The sequence below is a fragment of the Aphelocoma coerulescens genome, unplaced genomic scaffold (genome assembly GCF_041296385.1).
Source record: "Aphelocoma coerulescens isolate FSJ_1873_10779 unplaced genomic scaffold, UR_Acoe_1.0 HiC_scaffold_56, whole genome shotgun sequence".
Taxonomy (NCBI): Eukaryota; Metazoa; Chordata; class Aves; order Passeriformes; family Corvidae; genus Aphelocoma; species Aphelocoma coerulescens.
In genome coordinates this window covers 2,233,443-2,257,090 of record NW_027183905.1, presented here as the reverse complement: position 1 = coordinate 2,257,090, position 23,648 = coordinate 2,233,443, and the positions used below count along the sequence as shown (strand labels likewise).

At 53.5% G+C, this 23,648-nt stretch overlaps 1 protein-coding gene across 1 annotated transcript in view; it reads right to left on the bottom strand.

Moving 5' to 3' along the window:
* Positions 1 to 23,648, bottom strand: part of LOC138101927 (uncharacterized) — a 958,962-nt gene that overhangs the window by 570,871 nt on the left and 364,443 nt on the right. Inside the window, 1 exon segment of the mRNA XM_068999675.1 lies at positions 20,914 to 20,922. Coding sequence (XP_068855776.1) covers positions 20,914 to 20,922 — 9 coding nt within the window.

Below are 23,648 nucleotides of genomic sequence, written 5' to 3'. Positions count from 1 at the left end.
ATCACTCGGTGTGGGACGAGGACAGTGAGGCTCCAGTGCCATGGGACAAGGACGACGGACATCTCCCAGCGTGGGATGAGAACAGAGGACATCGTGGGACTTGGGAAGAGGACGGTGCAATTCTCCCGGCATGGGAAGAGGACGGCAAATGTGCCGTGGCTTGGAAAGAAGACCAGGAACCTGCTGCATTTTGGGAAGAGGACGGGGATCCTCCCTCTGGTTGGGAAGAGGACACTGAACCTCCCTCTGCTGCGGGATCCTGGGCTGAACATTCTGACAGCAGCACAGCCCTGCAGCCAGAGGGCAGAGAGGAGTGGTGCCTGATGCAGCTGAGTACGTCTGCTGTGCTGCTGTGTGCCAGAGCAGGGTGCTGCGTGTGTGTCTCAGCATCAGCTGCACCCAGGCTTGCTGTGCAGCTGAATGTCACAGAGTCATTTATTGTCCTTGCCCAGCTGAGAGCAAGGGGCTCCCGCCCCAGGGAGTGGGGCTGCATTTTGGCCCTGCTGCAAGGCGGGCTCTCCATCTGGGAGGGAGCGTCTTCCATGTGGTTTCTTTCAGGGAGCACCGTGAGCGTGGGGGAGCCTGCCGAGAAATACCTGGAACTGGAGCAGGTTGGCCAAGGGTAAGTGCACGGCAGTTACTTCTGCACAAGCAGGGGCCAGGTATTTGCTGGTGCAGGATCAAGTGAGAAGCCAGGCAAGCTGCAAACAGCTTCAGACACTGGGCCACGATCCTGCTGTCTCTCAGTCCTGATCAGAATTGGTAACTGTGGTCAGAAGGCACCGTCAGAGGCCCCTGAGCCTGGCAGTGTCCTGCTTGCAGCAAGGAGCAGGACCTGGAAGATCTTCTGTCCCTGGAATGTGATTGCCTGAAAGAGCAGCTCACCATCTGGTGACTGTCAGAAAACAGTTCTCAAGAAGATTCCTTTCAAATAGTTTGCTTCCAAAAATATCCACCGGTCAGGATTATCAACATAACAGTTTAGAAACAGAAACCAGAGATGAACTAATAAGTGCTCTTTTCAGCACAGGTAGTAAGCCCCGTACATTCAGTAACAGACACAGAGCTGCTGCACTGGAGGGGAAAATGCATCAGCTGCCTGATGGCAGGGCCCTTGTGGATCCTGCAGCTCGTAGGCAGGAAATGGAAAAGGATGAAATACATTCTTCTCCAGTTCTTTAGACACCTGCTCCCACCCTAGGTTTTGGACTAAAGTAATTCAGTGTGGACATTTGGGATTTGCTCCAGCCCTTTTCCTTCATGTTGGGCCTCAGTTTTCTCTCGCACACCTTGCGAGGCACAGGGCTGGTGGCTGCTGCACTGCTGTTTGAAGGGTCGATGCACCCAGGTGTTTTGTAAACGCTGCAGGCAGCAGAGATCTCCTGTCTGGGCTGGCTTTCACTCCCAGGGCCTAAAGCGCTGCTTCTTTCTTCTCTGCTGTTCTGTCTCCAGGGCTTTCGGAACCGTTTATAAAGGACTCAACAGGGCCACTGGAGGAGAGGTCAGTGTCACCACGCCCACCGCGTCGGGCAGCTCTCGAGGGCTTTCCCCTCTGCTGGGAGCTGTGGCTGCAGCTTTGGGGGGCCAGCAGAGCTTTCCTGCACAGGCTGTTCCACTGAAGGCACAGCAGTGTCAGCCTGCAGAGCATGGCTGGGACAGACTTGAGCCTTCTGAAGTGCCCAAAGAATGCAAGGAGGGCAGCGGTGTCTGTCAGAGCAGGACACGCTGGCTTGGTCTTCATATCTGAAAACATCAGTGCATCAGCTGGTGGAGGCTGAGGCCTAATTTATCTTCATCCCAACCTCGGACAGGAACACTGTTTAGCAGTTTTTCCATCCTGCGTTTCATCTTCCAAGAGTACCTCAAGACCTAATTAAGGAGAGATCCTTCTTGGGATCAGTTTGGGGTTTTAGTCCTACTGCAGCTGTTCCCAGAGAGAGGGAGAGGAATGAGAAGATGGATGTGCAGAGCAAAGCTCTCTCCTAAACGCTGCAGCTGTGTTTGGGTCTGGTGTCAGTGACAGCCCGTGACAGGGATCATCTGAGCAATGTTTGTGCGTGTTTGCTCTGTTGTGCAATCCCAAACAGAGCAGTTGCGTTTGAAATCATGACCAAATCCCCCAGGATTGCTAAAGGGTTCCCGGCTGTTTTGCTCTGTTTTCACAGAAGCAGAATTACTTCCTGCTTGCAAAATGTGTTTGAATGATAATGAGAGTGGTGGTAAACTAAGGCTGTTTGAGAAGACTGCAGGTGCAGAGAATGCTGTGAGAGCTTTGAGGCTGAGAGCTGAGGGCCCATTTCTGCAGAGCTTCCAAGGCCAAATGTCTCTGGCCCTGTGTCCTGTAAGCGGCCCCGCAGCGAGCAGAGAAATGGGCTGTGGGAATGTCACTTGCTGAGCCCGGGTGTCCCATCCCAAGGCAGTTTGGCACAGCCCGGCTCCGTCGCTCCACAAAGACTCGCTCCGTGTTTGCTGCGGCCTCCTGCCCCAGACTCCTGCAGTTCAAGGGCTGCAATGTCCTTTCAGGTGGCCATAAAGAAAATGAGTCTCAGAGGGCAGAACAGGGAACGAGCTGTGAATGAGATCCTGGTCCTGAAGGACAAGAAGAACCCCAACATTGTCAGCTTTTTGGACAGGTGAGTGCTTCAGCTCTTATCCCGTGCACGGGCCCTGCGTTAATCTCTCCTGGCATCCGCAGTCTGTAGCCTGTTTTAAAAAAGCCTCACCCGGCCGTAGCTTCCCAAAACAACAGCCTGTCAGTTCACTCCCTCCGTGTGCTTTTGTTGCTTTGGTTTGGTTTTTCCTTCAAGCTGACCCAGTTTTCTGGGTCTTACAACAAGTGCTGATAGACCCTGGCAGACATTATTTCCCTTGGCTTCTCCTTCCCAACTCTTTTCCATTGCTGCAGATGCCAGGAAGACCAGGTTCTTGTTTCCAGAAATGCCTCATTTGCCCATTTTGCATTGGCCCTGCCTGTTTCTGAAGGCACTTGCTGCAAGGTTTTCCAAACACTTGACCACTTTGTCCTAAGTGCTGCACGGCCTCCTGCCCTGGATAACTCTGGAAGTTGTGTTGCCTTGTTCTGGAGGGAACGGTGGAACTGCTGAGTTCAGATGCTGAACCAGCTGGGGGCAAGTGTTGTGGTTCCACATTGATCTGGGCTGCTGCTAAACTGCATTTTTCACTTGCTTGCCATCTAAGGCCCCTCCTTTCCCACAGGCGTCTCCTTCTCCTTTAGACTGTGCAGATCCCAAGGACTGTGCAGCCCGGCAGGAATGTCTCTGCATCGGATTCTGTCCTCATTTACAAGTGACCTGGAAACAAAACTCCACTCAAGGCTTTTCCATCAGGGAATTGAGCAGTGCACGTTCATCTCCATGCCATTGTTTGCCTCTTCCAGCTTCCTTGTTGATGAAGATCTCTGGCTGGTGATGGAATACATGGATGGAGGAACTTTGAAGGACGTTGTCAGACAGACACGCATAGCTGAAGGAGAGATGGCAGCTGTCAGTCGGGAGGTGAGGGATCCTGCTCGTGCTTCCCATGGACACAATGCTCCTTCCAAGCAGGGCCTGAGAACAGGAGTGGCTCCATGCTCAGAGCTTTGTTTCTGTGTTGTTTTTATGAGCTGGAGAAGAAAGAGCCTCTGAAGTGAACGGCCTGCCAGTGTCACTGCACTTCCACTCTGCTCTTGTCCTCTTTCCTGCTGTTGTGGGACTCTCTGTCTTTTTTGATTTGATTTGCTGTTCTCGGCTTTGCCTTGAACCATTTGCCTGGAGCTTGTCTGCACTGCACTCATGGCCTGGCACAGCAAAGCTGCTGCTGGCAGAATTCTAAACTGTCCTTTCTTGTGTGATTGTGTATTCCGGCCATGGATTTCCACCCTCGTGTTTCTTGCTCTCTCTCAGTGTCTGCAGGGCCTGGATTTCCTCCACTCAAACCGGGTGATCCACAGAGATCTGAAGAGCTCCAACATCCTTCTGGCAACGGATGGCTCTGTCAAGCTGGGTGGGTGTTCCTGGTCAGGCACGGCGCTCCCGGGCTGTGGGTGTGGGGCTGCTTCCCAGTGACGGCCAGAGCCCCACAAGTGCTGCTGGTGGCGGTGCCCGGCCCCTGCTGCCAGCTGAGAGCGGCTGCCCCATGCAGAGAGCTCAGGAGAGGAGCAGGGTGTCAGCAGTGGCTTTGCTCTGGGTATGGCCCTTGCAGAGGGGTGGGAGTTGGAATCTGAAGCTTCAAGGGAATCACTAAAAGCCACTGCATGAAAGCTGAGGGTTCCTTTAAGGGTCCACTTCCATCTTGCCTTGGCTACAGCCCTGCGGACTTTTCCAGCTGGATTCAGCAGTGCATTCTCAGACTGAGAGTGGGCAATCTTTGTGCTTGGTTTCCTCATTCCAGCTGCCTTTGACAGTGTTTGTTTCTGTCCTCAGCTGATTTTGGCCTCTGCGCTCAGCTGAGCCCTGAGCAGGAGCAGTGCAGCTCCATGGTGGGCACTGCTCACTGGATGGCCCCAGAGGTTGTGACCAGTTCTCCTTATGGCCCCAAGGTGGACATCTGGTCCTTGGGCATTGTGACCATCGAGATGGTGGAAGGAGAACCTCCTTACTTCGAGCACACGGCAGCCATGGTAAGAGGCAAATTTCCCAGAGTTTGCAGAGGCCTGTGAGCACAGAGGGACCCCGCCCTGGGAGGAGCAGCCGGAGGGCTCTGCCCATCGGGAAGGGAATTCCCAGAGGATTCGAGCCTGAGCACAGACAAATATTCTGCAGTCTCCAGAATTTGCTTTGGGTTTTAAGTTGTTGCAGCTCTTCTGTCTGTGAGGATGACCTGAAAACATGAAGCCAGAGCATCAGCTCTAATCTTATCTTGCAGAAAACCCCAGACCAACCCCAAACCCCACACCCAAACCCAACAAGTTTTCTGAAGGAGTTTCTGAAAGAGGTTCTGCGAGATGAACTCCCCCTGACTCTTCTCACTGGGAAACTTGTCTAAAACATGAAGATGATTGTTTAACATCCCCATAGTCTAACATATTTCTTTCCTAGCCCAAGCTACTTTCTCCATGTCACCAAGGCTGAGCTTTCAGCAACCCAAACCTCGGATTCCTTGCCTGGCAGTTTCTGGGATGGAACATCTTGAATGCATTTACTTGAGTGTCAGTGGCACTGCAGGGATGCATTTGATGTAAGAATCCTTGGAAATACCACAGGCAGACCACAGTGACTCTTGCAAATGGCCTGTAAAGCTGGTGTCCGTATTTGGAGAAGCAAAATGGGCTATTTCTGATGGAGGTTCCAACTAACAAAGTCAGCCAATGACATTGGCTCTCAAGGCAACATCATCTGGATGTTGGAATGGCTGTGGCTGCAGCAGCGTTTGGCTTTTTTGGTTGGCATAGAAGAATGAGCTCTGAGCAGCATCTCTGCCAGGGACGAAACTGTCCCTGGAGACTGGGGCTGAGAAACCGGGGTCGCTGTGAGCACTCGTGGGTGTGAAGGAAGCTGGCAGAGCTTTTTCAGAAGTGTTTGCTTTCCGCGCAGGCTCGCTGTCTGATCCGGCAGAACGGGACCCCGCAGCTGCAGGAGCCCAGGCGCCTGTCGGCTCTGCTGCGGGACTTCCTGGAGTGCAGCCTGGAGCCGGACGAGGAGCGGCGCTGGTCTGCCCAGGAGCTGCTGCAGGTGGATGCGAAGCGGCTGCAGCGGAAAGAGCAGCGCGAGGGAGGGGTTTTCTCGTGGGGCCCCCTCCAATAGTGTCCAGTCTCGCTGCTTTTCACATGCAAAGCCAGCAGAATCCTCGCCTGGTTTGGCTTGGCAGGGTCCTTTCCTGGTCATCTGGACCAGGTGCCCCGCAAGGAGCAGGGACATCTTCAAGCAGATCAGGTGGCTCAGAGCCCTGCCTGACCTGAGCCTGGATGTTTCCAGGGAGGAGGCACCTCCCACATCTCTGGGCACCCTCTGCCAGTGTTTCCCCACTCTTCTGATAAAAAACTTCTGCCTCAGATCTAATCTGAGCCTGCTTCCCTCTCCTGAGTTTCAAACATTCCCCTCTGTCCTGTTGCAACAGAGCCTGTGAGGAACTTGACTTGGGAAAGTAACAGTTGATTTCTTTCTTTTTCATCCTTTGGGCAGCACCCATTTTTATCATCAGCCAAGCCTCTCTCCAGCCTGAGCCCTCTGATCGCTGCAGCAAAGCAATTGAAGGAGCAGCGAAGGACCTGAAGCCCCTGGGGCCAGCTTTTTGTTATAGTAGTTAGGACAAGTGGATAGTTACGGTAGTTAGCACTGCTAGTGAGTTATGGTGGTTAGGACAGCCTGGTAGTTATGGCAGTTTTTTGAATAAAAGCTCTGTTAAACCTCAAGTCCCTTGACGTGTCCCTTCCTTGTCCCCCTGTGACTCAGCTGCCCGGAGCAATGTGAGGGGAGAGCGGGCCCAGCCTTGCCCAGAGCTGAGCCCCAGCAGAGCCCCGGCAGAGCCCAGAGCAGCCTCAGCATCGGCAGAGTCAGCCTGGAAGGAGGCGCCTGGAGCCTTCTCGACTGCAGCCGACTCTTGTTTACAAACCGCGTGGGGTGGGAAATGCCACTGGTTCGGCAAGAGGCCAGAGGGGGCCCGGGGAAGGCCCAAGTGCTCCAAGCGAGGCAAAAACCTGCCCAGTGCTGGAGAAAAAACACGCCTTTTTCCCCTCCTACGTCGGCCAAAAGATTGAATCCTAAACGAAGTCAAACGGGGCAGGGGAGGAGCCCAGGCCCTTCCACCCCTGCAAACTAAAGCATCCCTTGCACGGCTCTGAGCCCCGGTGGCCCCGCGGGCGTTGGTTTCTGTCCGGCTCGCTGCCGCCAGCCCAGGGCCAGCCCGGGACAGGGTGGGCGCTGGAGGCTGCGGGCGGGGAGATGCGATCCTGGGATACGCATTCGGTGGCACCTGCGAGCGCAAGCAGGGGGTGGGCGCCGGCAGTGACGGGGGAAAGGAATAAGGTGAATATGACTTAAACAAACGAAGCCCGTGAATGTGCTTTAGATAGGGCCAGGGAGCTGTAGGTAGGAAGGAGTGAAAGAAACTATCACTTCCAGAAAATGTTACTGATTGCCATGGACTGCTGCTCAGCCAAGGCCATGTCAAATTCCTGAACTTAAAGAAGAAGAACAAAGACTCAATGGAGTTATTAATACTGCTTTGTTTTACTAAAACAAACAAAACGGGTGTGTGCATATTGGAGAGCAGATCGGGAAGTCTGAACCTTCCAAGGAACAGTCCCGGGGACAGAGCAGCCACCTCTGTCCTACCCACAGCAGCCGGGACGAGCCAGCGCTGCTCCGGCACCGGCTCCTGCCGAGGCAGCAGCGGCAAGGAGAGCGCGGGCAGCCGCTCCCGCAGCGCCCTCACGCCAGGGCGAACACGGCGCCCACACGGCACAACGAACCCGCCCCAGCCCCCTGCCGCCCCCTCTGCCCGCAGCCAGCGCCGAGCCCCGCCAGAACCGAGCGCGGCTCCCACCTGCGCTGGGGCCGCCTCCGAGCTCCGCCGCCGCTTCAGTGGTGGTTCCCAGTCACCCCCAGTATGATCCCGGTCACTCCCAGCATCATCCCGGTCGCTTACAGTCACTCCCACTGTTTTCAGTATGGTCCCAGTCATTCCCAATAAGATCCCAGTTGCCCGCAGCATGGTCCCAGTGGCTCCCAGTCACACCCAGGATGGTTGCTTTCACTCTCAGTAAGAGTCCAGTGTGGCTCCAGTCACTTCCAGTATGAACCCCGTCCCTCCCTGTATGATTGTATTTGCCCCCACTGTGGTCCCAGTTGCTCCCAGTGTCTTGGTTTGAAAGACAGGTGTCTGCCAAGGAAGGCAGGAGTCTCTCCTGAAATGGAAGAAAAAGAAATTACAACCCCCTTCCCTCTGAATTATTATAATTTTGAAATTAAGGAGCTTTATAGGCAAAGATATGAGGAACAGGAATAACAGAGTAATATATACTAATATATATACTATAATATATAATATATAATTTATACTAATATATATCTGTATGTGTATAACCAGTCAAACAAACAGCAATAACTATGGCAGTAACAGCAAACAAACACAAACCCAGTCCCAGCCTTCTCGGCTGTCAGGCCCTTTCCCCTTGGGTGCAGTTCCGCTCGCAGCCGGCAGGGGCGCTGGTGGCTCCCGGTGAGCAGGGCAGGTGCGATGGTTCCCCCGCGTCTGCAGGGGGCGCTCCGGAGCGAGCTCAGGGAGCACGCGGCACTGGTGGCCTGGGATCCTGGGAAGGGATGGAACAAAGATTTCAAAAACCCCCTGGACAGCCGATCCTGGTGTACAGCTGGACTCTCGGGAACAGCAGGCTGGAACAGCAGGGACAAGCACAAATCCCGGGTTTCAGACGAGATGTATCAAACTCCGGAGCTGCGGTGGGAACCCGCGGAGGTCTCGGCAGGCAGGGAGAGCGGGGCTACAGAGTAGCGAAGGCTCGAAGCAACGGCAGGGGCGGGCGGCCACAGCCTGGCTCCCAGTGGGGCAGGGAAGGCGAGCTTGGGATCCCCGGGTCTCTCCGGTAGAAGGAAAGCAGCCAAAGAAGAAGCCTCTCTCTCCATCCAAACACTGGGAACTGACTGCCCGCAAACCCAGGTGAAAGTAATGCACCCCTGCCGCTATAACCAGCTCCTTTGTTTTCCTTAATGTCTCGGTTTGAAAGACAGGTGTCTGCTAAGGAAGGCAGAAGCCTCCCTTGGAGTGGCAGATGTAACCCCTTTCCCTCTGAGTTATTATAATTTTGAAATCAAGGGTCTTTAGGCAAAGATGTGGGAAAATAGGAATAACAGTTCTTTACTATATATATATATATATATATATAACTAGTCAAACAAAACAACAACAACTATGGCAGTAACAGCAAACACAAACCCAGTCCCAGCCTTCTCGGCTGTCAGGCTATTTCCCCTCGGGTGCAGTTCCGCTCGCAGCCGACAGGGATCGCTGGCGGCTCCCGGTGAGCAGGGCAGGTGCGATGGTTCCCCCGCGGCTGCAGGGGGCGCTCCGGAGCGAGCTCGGGGAGCACGCGGCTGCTCTGGTGCCCTGGGATCCCGGGGAAGGGTGGAACAAAGGAGCTTCACAAACCGGTGGGCAGCTGGTCCCGGAGTCTCGGAAACAGCAGGCTGGACTGGTAGGCTGGAGCGGCAGGCACAAACACAAATCCCGGGTGGCAGACGAGATGTATCCAAAAGGGGAACCCCCCGGGGCTCCAGGCAGGCAGGGTAAGCACGGCTACAGCGTAGCGAAGGCTCGAAGCAGCAGCGGGGCGGGCGGCCACAGCCCAGCCTCCAGCAGGGCAGGGAAAGCAGCTTTGGGATCCCCGGTGTTGTTCCCAGCAGAAAGGAAAGACGCCGAAAACGGGAACCAGCAGCTCTTCTCTCCGCGGCTTCTCTTTCCAGACGCTGAGAGTGAACTGAACTGCCCGCCAGGTGAGAACAAAAGCCTGGCCAGGCCCTTTTGTCTTTCTTAAGTATGGCTATCTCCTCTCAAGTATGGCCATTTATCTCCTAGCAACATGCTATGGGAAAAAATTCCTTTAACAGAAAAAAACTAGGACTAAACTGAAACCCCAACATTATCCACCCCGAATTTTTTTCCATACTAACATGTTACATGAAACTTAACTTTTTAACCATATAAATACAAGCATCACCTAAATTATATACATATGTACATGCTGATACTGATACAAGTACAGAGCCATGGGTAGTTCACCCTAAAACAAGGTCCCCTTGCGGTATGCATCGGGTCTCTCCATCCCTTTGCATCACCCACCAGGTACAACCTGGTCCCTGAGCAAAAACAACCCCACGGATGGGTTTGTCTTTGCTCAAGGCAGACTTTACCCAAACAGTTTTTCCAAGCATACCTCTCATGTGCACCACTGGAACCTTATCCCCATCTGTTGTTTGTAGGGGTTCGGATTGGGCAGGGCCGGCTCGGCTGGTGGAGCCTCGGGTGTTAACTAACCAGGTGGCTTTTGCTAAATGCACCTCCCAGTTTTTGAAACTCCCCCCACCCAGTGCCTTCAAGGTGGTTTTAAGCAGTCCATTACACCGCTCAACCTTCCCAGCTGCTGGTGCATGGTAAGGGATGTGGTACACCCACTCAATGCCATGTTCTCTAGCCCAGGTGTTTATAAGGCTGTTCTTGAAGTGAGTCCCATTGTCAGATTCAATCCTCTCAGGGGTACCATGCCTCCAAAGGACTTGCTTTTCAAGGCCCAGGATGGTGTTCCGGGCAGTAGCGTGAGGCACAGGGTAGGTCTCCAGCCATCCTGTGGTGGCTTCTACCATTGTGAGCACATGGCGCTTGCCTTGGCGGGTTTGAGGCAGTGTGATGTAATCAACCTGCCAGGCCTCCCCATACTTGTATTTGGACCACCGCCCACCATACCACAGGGGCTTCACCCGCTTGGCCTGCTTGATCGCAGCGCATGTCTCACAGTCATGGATCACCTGGGAGATACTGTCCATGGTCAGATCCACCCCTCGGTCTCGTGCCCACTTATAGGTGGCATCTCTGCCCTGATGGCCTGAGGCATCATGGGCCCATCGAGCTAGGAACAACTCTCCTTTATGTTGCCAATCCAGGTCTATCTGGGACACCTCTATTTTCGCAGCCTGATCTACCTGCTTGTTATTACGATGTTCTTCATTAGCCCGGCTCTTGGGAATGTGAGCATCTACATGACGGACCTTCACAGATAGCTTCTCTACTCGAGCGGCAATGTCTTTCCACTCCTCAGCAGCCCAGATTGGTTTTCCTCTGCGCTGCCATTTTGCCTTATTCCACCTTTCCAGCCAACCCCACAGAGCATTGGCTACCATCCATGAATCAGTGTAAAGGTAGAGCTTTGGCCACTTCTCTCTTTCAGCAATGTCCAGAGCTAATTGAACGGCTTTGAGTTCAGCAAATTGGCTCGATCCACCTTCTCCTTCCGTAGCCTGTGCAACTTGTCGTGTGGGGCTCCATACAGCGGCTTTCCATTTCCGGCTAGCGCCTACAATTCGGCAGGAACCATCAGTGAAGAGGGCATATTGTTTTTCACTCTCTGGTAGCTCGTTATACGGTGGGGCTTCTTCGGCACGCGTCACCTGCTCCTCTTCTTCTTCAGAAGATAACCCAAAAGTCTCACCTTCTGGCCAGTTCGTAATTATTTCCAAGATCCCAGGGCGACTTGGGTTTCCAATTCGGGCGCGCTGCGTGATGAGGGCGATCCATTTGCTCCAAGTAGCATCGGTGGCGTGATGCGTGGAGGGAACCTTTCCTTTGAACATCCACCCCAGCACCGGTAGTCGGGGTGCCAGGAGGAGTTGTGCCTCAGTTCCAATTACCTCTGAGGCAGCTTGGACTCCTTCATAAGCTGCCAAGATTTCTTTCTCTGTGGGAGTGTAGTTGGCTTCGGACCCTCTGTAGCTTCGGCTCCAGAATCCCAGCGGTCGGCCCCGAGTCTCACCAGGCACCTTCTGCCAGAGGCTCCAGGACAGACCATTGTTCCCGGCTGCAGAGTAGAGCACGTTCTTCACCTCTGGTCCTGTCCTGACTGGGCCAAGGGCTACGGCGTGAGCGATTTCCTGCTTGATCTGGGCAAAGGCTTGCTGTTGTTCTGGGCCCCAGTGGAAATCGTTCTTCTTGCGGGTAACCAGGTAGAGAGGGCTCACAATCTGGCTGTACTCAGGAATGTGCATCCTCCAGAAACCTATGGCGCCTAGGAAAGCTTGTGTTTCCTTCTTGTTGGTTGGTGGAGACATCGCAGTGATCTTATTGATGACCTCAGTGGGAATCTGACGCCGTCCATCTTGCCACTTCACTCCCAGGAACTGGATCTCTCGGGCAGGCCCCTTGACTTTGCTCTTCTTGATGGCGAAACCAGCTTTTAGGAGAATTTGGATTATTCTCTCTCCTTTCTCAAACACTTCTGTTGTGGTGTTCCCCCACACAATGATGTCATCAATGTACTGCAGATGTTCTGGGGCCTCACCCTTTTCCAGTGCAGCCTGGATCAGTCCATGGCAGATGGTGGGACTGTGCTTCCACCCCTGGGGCAGTCGGTTCCAGGTGTACTGCACACCCCTCCAGGTGAAAGCAAACTGGGGCCTGCACTCTGCTGCCAGAGGAATGGAGAAAAATGCATTGGCAATGTCAATGGTGGCATACCACTTTGCTGCTTTGGACTCCAGCTCATACTGGAGCTCCAACATGTCGGGCACAGCAGCGCTCAGCGGTGGAGTCACTTCATTCAAGCCACGATAGTCCACAGTCAATCTCCATTCCCCATCAGACTTGCGCACAGGCCAAATGGGGCTGTTGAAGGGTGAGTGGGTCTTGCTGACCACCCCTTGGCTCTCCAGCTCACGAATCATCTTGTGGATGGGAATCACAGCATCTCGATTTGTCCGATACTGCCGGCGGTGCACTGTCGAGGTGGCAACTGGCACTCGTTGCTCTTCCACTTTCAGGAGCCCAACTGCAGAAGGATTCTCAGACAGTCCGGACAGGGTGTTCAACTGCCTAATGCCCTCTGCCTCCACAGCAGCAATCCCAAACGCCCACCTGAGTCCCTTTGGGTCTTTGTAATAGCCATTCCGGAGGAAGTCTATGCCCAGAATACATGGGGCCTCTGGGCCGGTCACAATCGGATGCTTTTGCCACTCCTTCCCAGTCAGGCTCACCTCAGCTTCCAAAAGGGTCAACTGCTGTGATCCCCCGGTCACCCCAGCAATGGATACAGGTTCTGCCCCCACATGTCCCGATGGCATTAAAGTACACTGTGCCCCAGTATCAACCAATGCATCATATTTTTGTGGCTCTGATGTGCCAGGCCATCGGATCCACACTGTCCAGAAAACCCGGTTCTCCCGTGCCTCTTCCTGGCTAGAGGCAGGGCCCCTCTAGCCCTGGTTATCATTCTTTCCCTGGGCATACATACTAGAGGTACCTTCGAGGGGATCTGACATATCATCCTCCTGTCTGTAATACCTGGCAGCTCGGTCACGGGAGGCTGAGGCTACTTTCACCTTAGCGGAACCCCCTCGGTTAGTTCCTCCCTCCTTGAGTTCACGCACCCGCGCTGCCAGGACAGAAGTGGGTTTCCCATCCCACCTTCTCATGTCTTCCCCATGCTCACACAGGAAAAACCAGAGCTCAGCTCGTGGGGTGTACCCTCTCTCTCTCGCAGGGGGACGACGGGCTCTGACCTGGGGGCCTGTGACTCGCACTGGTGCCACACTGACCTTCCTCATCTCCTCCATCTCCTCCCTCATTTCCTTCCTCATCTCCTTCATCTCCTCTTTGAGTTCCTGGACCACAGCAGAGACATGAGCTTTCAGTGGACCATTGACCATGCTGTCATAATTCCTGAGCTTGTTGGCAACAGAGCCCACTGTTTCTCAGTTATTGTCAGCATCAATGGTTGCAATGAAGGTGGTGTATTGCGATGGCCCTAGTCTTGCCAGGTTCCACATCATCTGTCCTGTGCACCTGACCTTATCGGGGTCATTACCGTGCTGTCCATCCCTCCCAAAGAGTACCTCTAATACTGCCACCTCTCTTAGCTGCTGGATCCCTTCCTCAAGTGTCTTCCACTGCATTCTATGATGGTACTCCTGCATTCTCTCTTTGTGAATGAACCTTTCTCTCACACTCATTAAGAGCCGGTCCCAGAGAGAAAGGGGTTCTGGCTCCCTCACAAATATCTGGTTCACACCTGGGTCCTGGGTCAACGATCCCAGATACCTTGCCTCACCACTATCCAGTTGCACACTTGTGCCCATGAGGTCCCAAACCCGAAGCAGCCAGGTGGTATAAGGCTCACGCCCCCTTCGCACAATGTCGTCTCGCATACCACGGAGACTGTCGTACGACAGGGACTCAATGATGATTTCTGGCTCTGGCTCCCCTGCTGGTTGTGAGGGCCCTGGTTCCCCATCATCATTAACTGGTCGTACTGATTTGGTCTTACACTTCCTCCTTTGCACAGGGGCGACTGCTGCTGGCTGTACTTGTCCTTGGGGTTCAGCTGAAACCTGGGCGGTTGTAACATCCGTGGGTTCCACTGCTGCACCGTCGGACTCACCCTCTTTGGGGCAGGGAGAGGTTTTTTCACTAGCTGAGGAGGTGTATTCCCTTAGCAATTGGCATATCTCCTGGCGCACCTAGCCCATCTCCTGGCACATCTCCTTGCGCACCTGGCCCATCTCCTGGCACATCTCCTTGCGCACCTGGCCCATCTCCTGGCACATCTCCTGCATCCCTTTCGCCAGTACCCCCACCCATTTCGGGTAGTCCATTTCTGAGGTGGGCTGTTGGGCGGTATCAGGCTGTGGGGGAGGGTCTCTAGTGTCTGGGGCTGTGTCAGGCTCTGGGGCTGAATCAGGCTCTGGGGTAGGATCTCTAGTGTCTGGGGCCGTGTCAGGTTCCGGGGCAGGATCAGGCTCTGGGGTAGGAACTCTACTCTCTGGGGCCATGTCAGGTTCTGGGGCAGGGTCAGGCTCTGGGGCAGGATCTCTAGTCTCTGGGGCTGGTGTCTGGGTAGTTATCCAAGCCAATCTCAACTTATCCTTGAATGCTAAATAGAGTAGGCCTACCAGCAGCAGGTGGTTAGTATTCAGAAGGAATCTAAACCCTTCAAAAATTGATGGGGTGGGTCCAAATAACTGGTTGAGGGGTTGGGGGAAAACTTCCCCTGGTGTCATTTCCTCACAGAAGGTACCATTGTTAACATAACCCCAAAAACATGCGCTCAGTGTGTGATAGCCATTTATCCACGTGCCCACATTCCGGAGGAAGTTAAAAACCCATGAATTCCTCACCTTCTTGACCCACAGCACAAGCTGGATAACAGCAATGGTAGCCTTAGTGAGAGGACCCATATTCAAGTAGGGAGCTGCAAAGGGGAAGAATATAGCCACGGCCACATGCCACCCGAACCAGGGCAAAGTAGACCACATAGTGCTGCCTACCAAGGTTCCTATATCCAACACACCAAATTAAGTTATCCAGGAACTGTTATTCCTTTTTCACCTCTCTCTCTTAATGCCCTCAGGCCCCACGTTGGGCGCCAAGATCTGTCTCGGTTTGAAAGACAGGTGTCTGCTAAGGAAGGCAGAAGCCTCCCTTGGAGTGGCAGATGTAACCCCTTTCCCTCTGAGTTATTATAATTTTGAAATCAAGGGTCTTTAGGCAAAGATGTGGGAAAATAGGAATAACAGTTCTTTACTATATATATATATATATATATATATATATAACTAGTCAAACAAAACAACAACAACTATGGCAGTAACAGCAAACACAAACCCAGTCCCAGCCTTCTCGGCTGTCAGGCTATTTCCCCTCGGGTGCAGTTCCGCTCGCAGCCGACAGGGATCGCTGGCGGCTCCCGGTGAGCAGGGCAGGTGCGATGGTTCCCCCGCGGCTGCAGGGGGCGCTCCGGAGCGAGCTCGGGGAGCACGCGGCTGCTCTGGCGCCCTGGGATCCCGGGGAAGGGTGGAACAAAGGAGCTTCACAAACCGGTGGGCAGCTGGTCCCGGAGTCTCGGAAACAGCAGGCTGGACTGGTAGGCTGGAGCGGCAGGCACAAACACAAATCCCGGGTGGCAGACGAGATGTATCCAAAAGGGGAACCCCCCGGGGCTCCAGGCAGGCAGGGTAAGCACGGCTACAGCGTAGCGAAGGCTCGAAGCAGCAGCGGGGCGGGCGGCCACAGCCCAGCCTCCAGCAGGGCAGGGAAAGCAGCTTTGGGATCCCCGGTGTTGTTCCCAGCAGAAAGGAAAGACGCCGAAAACGGGAACCAGCAGCTCTTCTCTCCGCGGCTTCTCTTTCCAGACGCTGAGAGTGAACTGAACTGCCCGCCAGGTGAGAACAAAAGCCTGGCCAGGCCCTTTTGTCTTTCTTAAGTATGGCTATCTCCTCTCAAGTATGGCCATTTATCTCCTAGCAACATGCTATGGGAAAAAATTCCTTTAACAGAAAAAAACTAGGACTAAACTGAAACCCCAACACTTAAGCACCCAGTAATTTGTCCCCCTGCCAACATCTATGGGGAAAATTCCTTTAAGAGAAAAAGAAATAGGAGGAGAACTCCTAAAACCCCAACATTATCCACCCCAAATTTTTCCCATACTAACATGTTACATGAAACGGAACCCTTTTAACCATATAAATACATGCATCACCCGAATTATATACGTATATACATGCTGATACTGATTCAAGTACAGAGCCATGGGTAGTTCACCCTAAAACAAGGTCCCCTTGAGGTATGCATCGGGTCTCTCCATCCTTTTGCATCACCCACCAGGTGCAACCTGGTCCCTGAGCGAAGACAACCCCACGGATGGGTTTGTCTTTGCTCGAAGCAGAATTAACCCAAACAGTTTTTCCAAGCATACCTCTCATGTGCACCACTGGAACCTTATCCCCGTCTGTTGTTTGTAGGGGTTTGGATTGGGCAGGGCCTTCTCGGCTGGTGGATCTTCGGGTGTTAACTAACTTGGTGGCTCTTGCTAAATGCACCTCCCAGTTTTTGAAAGTCCCCCCACCCAGTGCCTTCAAGGTGGTTTTAAGCAATCCATTACATCGCTCAACCTTCCCAGCTGCTGGTGCATGGTAAGGGATGTGGTACACCCACTCAATGCCATGTTCGCTAGCCCAGATGTTTATAAGGCTGCTCTTGAAATGAGTCCCATTATCGGACTCAATTCTCTCAGGGGTACCATGCCTCCAAAGGACTTGCTTTTCAAGGCCCAGGATGGTGTTCCGGGCAGTAGCATGAGGCACAGGGTAGGTCTCCAGCCATCCAGTGGTGGCTTCTACCATTGTGAGCACATAGCGCTTGCCTTGGTGGGTTTGAGGCAGTGTGATGTAATCAATCTGCCAGGCCTCCCCATACTTGTATTTGGACCATTGCCCACCATACCACAGGGGCTTCACTCGCTGGGCCTGCTTGACCGCAGCGCATGTCTCACAGTCATGAATCACCTGGGAGATACTGTCCATAGTTAGATCCACCGCTCGATCTTGTGCCCACTTATAGGTGGCATGTCTGCCCTGATGGCCTGAGGCATCATGGGCGCATCGAGCTAGGAACAACTCCCCTTTATGTTGCCAATCCAAGTCTATCTGGGACACCTCTATTTTCGCAGCCTGATCTACCTGATTGTTGTTACGATGTTCTTCATCAGCCCGGATCTTGGGGACGTGAGCATCTACATGACAGACTTTCACAGGTAGCTTCTCTACCCGAGTGGCAATGCCTTTCCACTCCTCAGCAGCCCAGATTGGTTTTCCACTGTGCTGCCAGTTTGCTTTCTTCCACCTTTCCAGCCAACCCCACAGAGCATTGGCTGCCATCCATGAATCAGTGTAGAGGTAGAGCTTTGGCCACTTCTCTCTTTCAGCAATGTCAGGACCTAATTGGACAGCTTTGAATTCAGCAAATTGGCTCGATCCAACTTCTCTTTCAGTAGCGTGTGCAACTTGTCGTGTGGGGCTCCATACGGCGGCTTTCCATTTCCAGCCAGTGCCTACAATTCGGCAGGAACCATCAGTGAAGAGGGCGTATTGTCTTTCACTCTCTGGTAGCTCGTTATATGGTGGGGCTTCTTGGGCATGTGTCACTTGCTCCTCTTCTTCTTCAGAAGATAATCCAAAAGTCACACTTTTCGGCCAGTTCGTAATTATTTCCAAGATGCCAGGGCGACTTGGGTTTCCAATTCAGGTGCGCTGCATGATGAGGGCAATCCATTTGCTCCAAGTAGTGTCGGTGGCGTGATGCATGGAAGGAACCTTTCCTTGGAACATCCACCCCAGCACCAGTAGTCGGGGTGCCAGGAGGAGTTGTGCCTCTGTGCCGATTACTTCTGAGGCAGCTTGGACTCCTTCATAAGGTGCCAAGATCTCTTTCTCTGTGGGAGTGTAGTTGGCTTCGGACCCTCTGTAGCTTCAGCTCCAGAATCCCAGTGGTCAGCCCCAAGTCTCACCAGGCACCTTCTGCCAGAGGCTCCAGGACAGAGCATTGCTCCTGGCTGCAGAGTAGAGCACGTTCTTCACCTCTGGTCCTGTCCTGACTGGGCCAAGGGCTACGGCGTGAGCGATTTCCTGCTTGATCTGGGCAAAGGCTTGCTGCTGTTCAGGGCCCCAGTGGAAATCGTTCTTCTTGCGGGTAACCAGGTAGAGAGGGCTCACGATCTGTACTCAGGAATGTGCATTCTCTAAAAGCCTATGGCTTCTAGGAAAGCTTGTGTTTCCTTCTTGTTGGTCAGTGGAGACACTGCTGTGATCTTATTGATGACCTCGGTGGGAATCTGATGTCATCCATCTTGCCACTTTACTCCCAGGAACTGGATCTCTCGGGCAGGTCCCTTGACTTTGCTCTTCTTGATGACGAAACCAGCTTCCAGGAGAATTTGGATGATTCTCTCTCCTTTCTCAAATACCTCCGATGCCATGTTCCCCCACACAATGATGTCATCAATGTACTGCAGATGTTCTGGGGCCTCACCCTCTTCCAGTGCAGCCTGGATCAGTCCATGGCAGATGGTGGGACTGTGCTTCCACCCCTGGGGCAGTCGGTTCCAGGTGTACTGCATGCCCCTCCAGGTGAAGGCAAACTGAGGCCTGCACTCTGCTGCCAGAGGAATGGAGAAAAAAGCATTGGCAATGTCAATAGTGGCGTACCACTTTGCTGCTTTGGACTCCAGCTCGTACTGGAGCTCCAACGTGTCGGGCACAGCAGCGCTCAACGATGGAGTCACTTCATTCAAGGCACGATAGTCCACAATCTCCATTCCCCGTCAGACTTGTGCACAGGCCAGATGGGGCTGTTGAAGGGTGAGTGGGTCTTGCTGACCACCCCTTGGCTCTCCAGCTTGCAGATCATCTTGTGGATGGGAATCACAGCATCTCGATTTGTCCGATACTGCCGGCGGTGCACTGTCAAGGTGGCAATTGGCACTCGTTGCTCTTCCACTTTCAGGAGCCCAACTGCAGAAGGATCCTCTTGATGCCATGAAGCTTTTTGCCTTTTCTTTTATACCCCTGTTATACCTTTTTACAACTTCTGTGTTCCTAGTGCTTTTTCCCTGCATTCTTGGACTTGTTTGTTAAGCTAAGAGACTAAACATTTTAGAAGCTTCGTAGCTAGAGATCAGTGTGCCCCAGACCCCAAGGTCCTCTCCAGAACACATTCTGTAAACCAAGATAGAACCATCCAGGGGAAGGTTCCTTGGGGAGGGGGGCTCACTTGAGCCTCTCATTGGGGAATCTTTGATAGATATGCTAATTAGTAAAACCTATAATGATATACCCAATTTGGGGGGAGAGAGACAGAGAGAGACTCAGCAGAGTGCATCTCGATGCATATGACCTGGACATGTGCACCTAAAGATCCTTAAAATAAATACCAAGGTAAAATCCCTTTTCCCCTTCTAACCGTGTATGACTCTTGATTTTAAGACCAGGAAAAGGCATCACTCTGAAGGAAGGGTGTTCAATTGCCTAATGCCCTCTGCCTCCACAGCAGCAATCCCAAATATCCACCTGAGTCCTTTCGGGTCTTTGTAATAGCCATTCCGAAGGAATTCTATGCCCAGAATACACGGGGCCTCTGGGCCAGTCACAATCGGATGCTTTTGCCACTCTTTCCCAGTCAGGCTTAACGCGGCGTTTGGTGCTCGAAGCACGAGCTCTGGCATGCCCCAGGTCAGAGACAGTCCAGCTGCGTTACTTCTGTGCGTCACAGAACCAACTTCAGGATCAGGAAAAGAGCTGCTTGCTGGGCTAGCTAGCCGGCTTCTCGGCAGAGGGAACATGGCAGGAGCCGATGGGATCGGCTCACGTTAGCTCGGAGACAAAGGAAGAGAGAGGCTGTTCAGGTTTGACTTCTAACAGGTTTATTGTTAGCAGTTTCGCTACCCAAACGAGCTCGGAAGGCTGGAATCCCATGTGTTGGTATGTGATGGGATTGGTGGGATCGGCTACTGAGGCTTTTCCCTCAGTTTTATAGGGAATTTGAAAACCCTGGTGAAAGGGGAAACAACCAATGAGTTACAAGCCAGGGGGAGGACACAATGTCACAAGAACCACTGGGGGGGAAACCGAGAGGCGGGAGTTATAACAGAACCAATGAACGACTGAGTAACCGAGAATTTTCCCGAACCAAGGGAGGCGGCTTGGACCCGGGCACCGCCCAGGGGGTGCAGCTTAGGCTTCTGAGCCGCCCATCGACCTCTGAGTCGGCCTCTTTGGGGAACTCGATCCAGGGGAGGGGCTGGGATTGATTGGCATTACACAGCCCCAGCCCTGCAGTGGGCTGGGTCACACCAACATCTCCCCCTTCTTTATTACTTTGAAATGAGGGGGAAGGCTGAAGGGATTTCAAAACCAAACACTTAAGAATGGGAATGGCTACTAAAATTAACAACTCCATCAAGAAACCCCATACAATGTCCTTGATAATGGAAGGAATCCTCCTGCTGGAGATCCCGGTGCAGAGGAGGAGCTGCAGCAGCAGGTGGGACAGCAGCAGGTAGGATGTCATCACACTGTCAAGGGAGGTAACTTTAGGAACAGTGTAAGACAAATAAAATTAATACAAATACAATTAACTTAAATAACAATGGCTCCCTTGGACTGCCCCTCTTTCAAAACAAAATGAGGGGTCATTTTGGGAAGGGAGACACATTTTAAGGAGACTGGGAGGTGGAGGATTTGTTTTTCAGGCCTGGAGGACGAGTCTTTTTTCCAGGTGGCTTGGTTTTTCTTCTTTTCCAGGCTGTGGCAGCTTCTTTCCTTTGTTTGGCATCCACAGGTGGTCTCAAAAAGGGTTTGATCCACTTCCCAGGGATCCATCTTGGACCCTCTGGGGTGGAAACACACCCGTAGCCTCTACCCCGGGTGACTAGGGGGTACGGGCCACGTATTTGTAAAGTATCAGGGTCTTTTATTAGGACCTCAGGTCTCTCAGTTTATGTTTGGCAGAGTTTGTGAAGTGTCTCATGATGGGAGGATCAGGTTACTCATAGGAACAGTTTAAAAAGTTCAAAGTGAACAACGCTTTGGACAGTCTTGTGATGGGGGCAGAGATCTCATTGCCACCTTTTTGTTGTTCTAGCAGTCTTTTTAGTGTTTGATGCTTTCTTTCTATGATGGCTTGGCCTGTGGGCGAGTGAGGGATGCCAGTGATGTGATCCACACCCCACTCACTCATTGTAGATACAAAAGTGCTGCTAGCAAGGATTTTCTTGCTATTTTGTAAGTCCATGAGAGACGTTTCTCTCTCACAGAAGAGGTAGCAGGGTATGTAAACAACCAAGCCACCTGCAACCTTGAAAAGTTTTGTTTATAGTATAGTAGAAAAATCTTTTGACAATGGATGTTTTAGGATTTCAGCCAATCACCCCAAGGGGAGGCTGATCCTTTGTCCAATTAGACTATGAAGAAAAAAGTCTGTAAAAGAGTGTGTAAAATAATTAAATAAATCAATCTTGCTGCACAATTCCTGCCTGCTGGATCTTCTCTCCTCCTCCTCCCTATGGCTGAGGGACACGGTGATACACCCTAGGGCCTAGGCCTGCGGTAATATTTGGTGCATGCAAACGTGATCTGCACGCTGAGACGTGTCCTGCACGCTGGAAGCCAAGCCGAATTTCCTTAGAGGTATGCTTTTTCTAAAATCTCGTGTTTATTCTCTCTTTGCCCCCTCCAGCCCTTGTCCCCGTCCCGGAGGTTTGTGGGGCGCTGCTGTCCCTCAGCCCTTCCTGCCCCGGCACCCGCGGCCGCTCCGGTGCCCTCAGGCCCCGGCTCGAAGCGAAACCACAAAACCCTCTGGAAAGGAAGCTGGGCTGGGGGAAAACCCTGCAGGGGGGATTGAACCCCAACACAGCGATTGCTGAGAGTTGGAGATTCCAAACGCTCCAAGGGGCCCGAGGGAACCGCGCTGCGGCCTCGGGGCCTCCCTGGGGCACCGCGGGGACCCCCGAGCAGAGCGACTCTTCCCGCCCCCCAAAATCCGCAGCTTTGGGTCAGCTGAGGAAAAGAGCTGGCAAAAGGGGCTGAAAAGGGGCTGGAGCCCGAGGGGACCCCTCAGCCATGGCCCGGAGCAGCCACAGGAAAATGCCCCGGAAACCAAGGAAATCGAAGGAAGTAATGAGGAATTTTGGAACTCTTCCCGCTGCTGTTTCCAGAAGGTCCCGGCCGGGTCCTGCCGGGAGGAGCCGGGGGCAGGGAGGGGCCTCAGGGCTTAATTGGGGAGAAAAGTTGAATTGGGGCAAGGAAACTTTAATGGTGGGGAGAAAATGTGAATGGAGGGGATTTGAATGGGAGGGGATGATTTGAATTGGGCAGAGCAAATGAAGTGGGGGAGGAGCCCCCCAGCCCTCGGCTGTGCCCCGAAGGTGCTGCCAGCGGTTCCCCTGCTCCCACCCCCCGGGCTGGGGGCGCGGAGCTGCCACTGCTCCCCAGGAATGCCACGGGATAAAAACTCCACTCAAGCTTTTATGTTCCCAGTCATTCCCAATAAGATCCCAGTTGCCCCCAGCATGGTCCCAGTTGTTCCCAGGCATGCCCTGTTATGGTTCCTTTCACTCTGAATCCCTCCCAGTAGGAGTCAGGTACAGCCCCAGTCACTTCCAGTATGAACCCAGCAACTCCCAGTCAGTCCCTCTCTGATGCCTTTTGCCCCCATCATGGTCCCAGTTGCTCTAAGCATGATCCCAGTATGAGTCCAGTCACCCCCAGTATGATTCCAGGTAACTTCCCAGTGTGAGTCTGGTTTGATCCCTGTCACCCCCCAGTATGATCCCAGTCACTCCCAGATACTCCCAGAACTATGCCAGTCACTGCAACATGACCCTGTCACTCCCAGTATGATCCCAGTATGACCCCAGTAGGGGCCAGCTGCTCCCAGGATGATCCCAGTTACCCCCTGCATCTTTCCAATTGCGCCCTTTCACCACCGCTGTGGTTCCAGTCTCCCAGAATGATTCCAGTCAGTCTCAGTATGATCCAAACCACTCCCAGTATATCCCAGCAGCACCCATTGGACCTCAGCATGTTCCCAGGAGCCCTCAGTGTGGTCCCAATATATCCCAGTATAATCCCTGGTGTCCCAAATCTGGCCCTGCCCAGTCCTGATCCTGGTCCCAGTGTATCCTCCTGTCCCATTCTGTCCCAGTCCATCCCATTCTGTCCCAGTCCATTCCGGTCCCTTCCTGGCAGCCGCTGCCGTTTCCCAGATCCTTCTTCCCCCCCCCCCCCCCCATCAAAGCTGCCCCCCCACCCCCCAAGACGCTGACGGGGATCGGGGGCTTCGTGTTGGGCTTTGTCTTCCTGGTGCTGGGGCTCGGCTTCTACCTGCGCAAGCAGGTGACGGGAGGGGCCCGGGGATCGTGTCCCCCCTCCCCCGGAGCTCTGTGCTCCCCCGGGTGTGCCCCAGCCCGGTGTCACCCCCTTTGCTTTGCCCACAGAGCTCCTGAGTCGCCGGCGGCCGAAGCCCCTCCCCGTGGCCACGGGCCCGGCCGGGACCCCCCGCTCCGTCCCCGCGCTGATTTTGGGGGGTCGTGTGTCCCCACAAGCCCTGCTGCCACTCTGCCCCCGCCCGGCTTCTCAAAGGGTTGCCAATAAAAC